Source organism: Staurois parvus, unplaced genomic scaffold (genome assembly GCF_062004578.1).
Source record: "Staurois parvus isolate SC_StPar_1 unplaced genomic scaffold, SC_StPar_1.0 ptg000391l, whole genome shotgun sequence".
In the NCBI taxonomy this organism is placed as follows: domain Eukaryota; kingdom Metazoa; phylum Chordata; class Amphibia; order Anura; family Ranidae; genus Staurois; species Staurois parvus.
Genome location: NW_028318187.1, coordinates 828954 through 835460, shown reverse-complemented (window position 1 = coordinate 835460; position 6507 = coordinate 828954). Strand labels below are relative to the sequence as shown.

At 46.0% G+C, this 6507-nt stretch overlaps 1 protein-coding gene across 1 annotated transcript; it reads left to right on the top strand.

Moving 5' to 3' along the window:
- The first annotated feature begins 3128 nt into the window (after positions 1–3128).
- Positions 3129–5945, top strand: FOXQ1 (forkhead box Q1). The gene has a single exon (XM_089686127.1). The coding sequence runs from the start codon at positions 3386–3388 to the stop codon at positions 4706–4708; it is 1323 nt and encodes a 440-aa protein (XP_089542253.1). The 5' UTR covers positions 3129–3385; the 3' UTR covers positions 4709–5945.
- Positions 5946–6507: the final 562 nt, after the last annotated feature.

The window sequence follows — 6507 nt, the reverse complement described above, 5'->3', positions numbered from 1 at the left end:
AAGGCTTTTGGAGATACTTTTGAAACCCTTTCCAGCTTCATGCAAGTCAACAATTCTTGATGGTAGGTCTTCTGAGAGCTGTTTTCTGAGAGGCATGGTTCACATCACACAGTGCTTCTTGAAACCAGTAAACCCAAAACAGGTGTGTGTTTTTTAAGGGCAGGACAGCTGTCAGCAACACATCCAATATCATCACACTGATTGGAGTCAAGGTTGGCTCACTCCTGGCTCCAATTAGCTCTGGGAGAAGTCATTAAGCTAGGGCCTCACATACTTTTTCCTCCCTGCACTGTGAATGTTTACATGTTATGTGCAATTAAACCATGGCAACATCTAATGTTTGTGTAGTATTATGTTCAGCAGACTGTGTTCTTCTATTGTTGTGACTTAGATGACATTCAGAGCACATTTTATGCCCAATTCATGCAAAACTCCAAGTAATCCCAAGGGGTTCACATACTTTTTCTTGCAACTGTAGGTAAAGTGCTACATACATCAATGGTGCTATATAAGTACTTGTAATAAGTAAAGTTCACCCGTCCTGCTAGGCATTTTTCCCCTTACCTGGTGAAGCCATTTACACTCACATTAGTCCCCCACAGGTCCCTCACCACCACCATCCTTGGTGGGTACCATGAATCCAGCAGTGCAAATGGTGATTGAGATTGCTGGTCCCCTATTGTCCCTCCTGTGATGACATCTCTTTCTGCATCCTGTGAAGACCCTACTGCTGGACATCCAATAGAGTCCAGGGGCGGACTGACAACTCATGGGGCCCCCAGGCAATAGGGGATCATGGGCCCCTGTGTCCTTGCCCACACTCAAACCACACCCAAAAAAGCCTATAAAAGGAACCAGAGGCATTTCATGGGGCCCCCTACTGACCCCGAGCCCTCGGGCAGTGCCCGAGTGCTCGAATGGTCAGTCCACCCCTGATAGAGTCCATGCCATGCAGCTGCTGACATGGACACCTGAAGAAGGAGCCAAGTAGGGAGTACACAGAAGAGAAGACTCATGGCTGTGGAGTCCCATAAAGTAGAAAAGAGCATTTATATATTATTAAGTGTTCTTTCATGGCAAGACCACTTCCTGTTATGTCACATATATATTCTTATTATTATAGCCAAATTTACCACCCTAACTCCTCCCACAGTTTTTACACTACATAGACAGTAATATACCGAAACGTGCGGATTGTTCCCGATTGGTGTGCTATTACTTTGTGGAACGCTTCGCCGAATGGTTCACGAAATATCGGCGTTTTTGTGGTGAAATTGGTCCCATAGGAATAAATGGCGGAATATTCAAAACTAGAGTGGGAGCTGACAAAAGCTAGAGTGTGAGCTGAAAAATCAGGACATGATTTCTAAACTGCCATCACTCCCTCATTTTCAAGCCCACCTACACAAATCTTATATCAAAACGTTCAGCTATCCCTGCTGCCACTAAAAATGTCCACGGCTAAGCCATAGTCCTGATAGTTTTCACAATATGACCATTTGTTTGCAACTCACGCCGCCCATTGACATTCATTGAAACTCCACTCTAGCTACCTCAAATTTGAAGGGCAATTTCTAAACTGCGACTGTGCCTTCATTTTTAATATTTCAGAGACATACTATGCATCAAAATGTAGGTCTGGGTCTTATGATTCTCACAATATAAAGCTCTTCGGTGTAGGATTTAACATTTTTAAACTACAACCGTTGATGGCAACCCCCAGTGAAGTGAGCAAGTTGGAGCAGTTTGTTTTTAACCGCTCTCCTCTGCCCTTGCTGTAAAGTGAGTTGCCATAGGAACCCAGGTGTGGGAGCAGCCAGCAGAGCGACAAAAGCTAGAGTGTGAGCTGAAAAATAAAAGTTGAAATGCATTTCTCACTCTATCAGGCTTGCCATGTGCACTTTTTAAATTTGATCAATCAATTGGTTAGTGTAATGTTTACTATCTTTACTCCAAACACTCCACACAGTTACTCTGCCCACTCCATAAAGTTACTCTGCCCAGTCCAACCTTTTCACAGTTACTCCGGCAACTCCAACCACACAACAGTTACTCCGCCCACTCCACCCAGTTACTCCGCCCACTCCAGTTGTAGACTACTGGTGGAGGCAAGAACACTTCACACAATTTCCCCAGAAATTGTAGCTTTTCTAGTTATTATTATACAGGATTTATATAGCGCCGGCAGTTTGCTCAGTGCTTTACAATATAAAGGGAGACAGTACAGCAACAATACAGTTCAATACAAGAAGGATAGGAGGGCCTGATCCTGGGAGCTTACAATCTAATATATGGAATGTTTTGGGGGTTTTTTTATTCAGTGATCAGGATAGAAAAATGACCCTAGAGTAGGATTGCCACCTCATCCCTTTAAACCCGAACACCTTAATCGACCACAGAACCTGTGTAATGAATATGTGTTGGGTTTTAAAGTGCTGAGGTGGCCACCCTACCCCAAAGTGGGGCTATAAACTCCAGAATGACTAAAACACTGATTAGTGGTGAGCAGATCGTTGACTAGGATCACTCTGCTCAGTATTTCACCTTCAAGCAGGGGCGGACTGACCATTCGGAAACTCGGGCACTGCCCCAGGGCCCGGGGTCAGTAGGGGGCCCCATGAGATGCCCCTGGAACCTTTTTCATAGGCTTTTTTTAGTTTGGGCAAGGACAAAGGGGCCCCATGATCCCCTATTGCCCGGGGGCCCCATGATCCCCTATTGCCCGGGGGCCCCATGATCCCCTATTGCCCGGGGGCCCCATGAGTTGTCAGTCCGCCCCTGCCATCAAGTTGCAGTTGTAAATCATTAGATCACCAATGTGGACGGTGATTTTCCTTTCGGTTCCTAGAGATCCCGCTGCGCTCGGTCTTCTCTGGCGCTCCTCTGCCACCTACTAGTCACTGAGCTCCCTACACCTGGAGGCACCTGCTCCGATGGCCGGGAGGGGAGGGGCGGGGAGGAAAGGGGCGGGGAGCCGATGACAGCCAGACAAATCTGTCACGACAATTAGGCTTACTCATAATCCTAATTACAAATAAAGTGCTTTCGTTTATCCCGCCCCCTCCCGGTGATTGGCTGGAGATAATGTAGGTGAGCGCAGTGGCCCCGCCCAGGCCTGTGTTATAACAGGGAGGCAGCATGGACAGGGAGAGCCAGTTAACAATAATAATAACAATCAGAAGGTCATCCTCCTCCTCCAATCACCATCACGCCTGGCGGCCGCTGAGCCCGGACAGGGGGGAGCTGACGTCCCTTCACAAGACCTGTGACAAGCCACCGCTGTGGCGCTTTGACAGACGCCGGTCAGGTGCTGGAGATGTGCCCTGCCGCCGATCCGTGAGCAGTGACGGAGCCAGGTAGAGCTGACAACCTGAACAAGACGGTGATGAACGGTGACGGCTTCCCCCGAGCTGCCTATATGGACAAGGTGTGCGATCAGGACACCAGCACGCCCTCCCCTCTCTCCAGCCGGGGCGATGAGCTGGGATCTGACGGAGACTTCGTAGCCAACAGTCCTACACCGGTCCTGTGCCCCCGGGACTCCGAGATGGACACCGACACCGGGAGCCTGGGGGGAGACGAGGAGGAGGAGGAAGAAGAGGTGAGACCTGGGTCGGAGAGGGACGAGGAGGGCGCAGATGGGGCTGTAGGCTGCAGAACCCAATCAGCTGAAGGTGGCAAAGCCAAGACTTACACCCGGCGCCCCAAGCCGCCCTACTCCTACATTGCCTTAATAGCCATGGCCATCAGAGACTCTGCCACCGGTCGCCTCACCCTTGCTGAGATCAATGACTACCTGATGAAGAAGTTCCCGTTCTTCAGAGGCCAGTACACCGGCTGGAGAAACTCCGTCAGGCACAACCTGTCCCTCAATGACTGTTTTGTCAAAGTCCTCAGAGACCCATCTCGGCCATGGGGTAAGGACAACTACTGGATGCTAAATCCTAACAGCGAATACACCTTTGCAGATGGGGTGTTCAGGCGCAGAAGGAAGAGGCTAAACAGGGTCACCAAGTGCCTTAAAGACCAGGAGCTCCAAGGGCTTCCTGAGCATCATCAGCACCACTCATTGAGTCCATCAGCAGCAGCAAACCATGGACCAGTGGCATCATCTAGCATGCTGGTCCTACCACCTTCCTCACCATCCTCTTCCTCTGTCCATCCATCTTCCAGCATCAACCAGTCCACCAAGGACACCAGTTTGGGGACCAAATTCTCCAGTTCATTCGCTATTGACACCATCTTGAGTAAGCCCTTCCGGAAACGGGAGACATCAGAGCTGGACACCAAGTCTACAAGTGGGAAGCTGATGTGGCCAACAGGTGCACTGCTTCATTCTTCTGCTTCAGTTCCTTCTTACCCATTCCTCTCCTATTCTCCATCATCTGCCCTGCCTCACCCATCAGCCTTGTTCCCCCTTAGCCATTTAAGCAATGGCTCATCATTGCACTTACAACTCTATAGGTATTGTATGCCTGAAGCTCTATTGCTGCTAATGGATCCTAGAAGTGAAGGACAGCAGTTGCCTGCTGAACCCAGAGAAGATCAGCAGCATAGCCACCGTGCCCCATCACTTCACCCCCATCTAATGGCACCCCCTAGTTCCTCCAAGACCTATTCAGAACACCTGGGGAACAATGAGATCCTGTGCACCATGCGTTCCCCTGGACCTTACCTCCCCTACCGGCCAGAGACATTGTTAGCCTGACAGCGATGAGGGGAGTGAGCTAGGGAAGGTATATTCAGCTTTAGTATCCCCATCAAAGCTGTAGCTTCAACCTGTGGAGGCATAATTTATTTCCAAAGAGTCAACCACATGTTCCTCATGAAGTCTCTTAATGGACTACATTTGGGTAATGCAACTTGATACATTTCTGTTTTTATAGACTATAAAAACTGTTTGTGACTTTATTTTGTAAGTGCCTTGCTATGGTTTACCTTCCCTAGTTCAGGGCTCTCTCTATAACTGACAATAGGCCCAGTTCACAAAGTTAACACCCCGTGATAAGCATCTTTACTTTTTTAAAAGAGGGTTCTTTTCAGAGTCCAGTTTGAAAAATTAGTCACATGAGTAAAATTAAAGCTGCTTATCTGTGTGCTAAAATGTGTGAACTGGTCTTAATATAAGGAATTTCAACTACTATGGCATCTCAACTGTATGATGAAACTGGAAGCCATAGGTCTAAAGATCCAAATTCCTTAGAAATGTGATTGTAATTCTAAATATGACCAGGGTCTATTTAATGGTCCAGACTGCTCTTAACAATGAATGTGGCTGTGCCACTGACACTGCACTGGTAAATGTGTTTAAAAAGAGGTGATAAGTGACCTTTTACTGCACTTTTTGTTTTTGAGTTTTTCTTTCAGATTTATAATAGACAATTGAAACAAGATGCTCTGACTGTCTCTTTGAGATATAGATATATATATATTTTGTAATGCATCAAGTTTTCATTCCAGAGTTCTCAGTTACCTCGACTTGGGCCAGTTGCCTGGCTGCCACTTTGTCCTTTTGTCCATGAACTGTATATATTTCAACAGTGCCATTTCTGAAATGCCAAGTCGTTAGGTAATTATACCTGTTAGCATTGTGCCAAAAAATTGATATTGATTTCCAGGTCATTTCTGCTGTAATCACCACTGTGCCAAAAGTGACTAAAACCAAATGTTTTTTGTTTCTTAAATTATTTATACTAAAATCATTAGAGACAAGTGATCACTAATTAATTGTGATCTACTGATTAAACTGGAGACTTCAACGTGCGTTCCAATCGAGCTAAACATAGATTTTTGATGTGTTGTGTAACAGTGTCATTCCAGGAAAGCCCAAACACTGCCAAATATTGAGCAGAAATTGTGTTTTTTTAATGTTTTATATGTATATTTTATTAAACTAAAGCATACAGCTTATTTTCAAATAAAAATGTTGCTAAAAAATAAACTAATTCTTGTGTGTGACGTATTCAGTGATTCAGCAGTTTGCTTTGTGATGGTTGAAGGGAATTCCATAAAGCTCATAACATGAAAAGTATGTGATTTGCGTGAGAAATAATAAAGACAGTTTACAGTGACGGCTGAGAGGAGAAGATCTGGTTACGCTAGAAGGCTGCTCACCTTGCAGGAGGGGGGGGGGGGGAAGGCTGGACTGTCAGTTCACTCATCTTCACTCCTTCTTATCTCTACTCTAATGTAACCACAGATCTGTGCTAGACTGAACACCCACATCACTACCCTAATCATACACATACCTGCCTAGTGCAATCACAAAAACAGATGAGCACACTTGCCTGCGCTTTTTGACAGCTGTAGGACAGAATAATCCATTTTATTTAGCTTCTGGACATTCCTAGATGTATTTTTTCCATAGACTGTAAATACTTCCAGAAAGAAATATTTTCATTTGTGCTCGTTGAGAATTAAGAGTCGTAGTACTAGTACCAGTGGGATTAGTAATAATACTACTATTATTATTGCTACTCCTAATATTTGACACCACCATGAGTGATC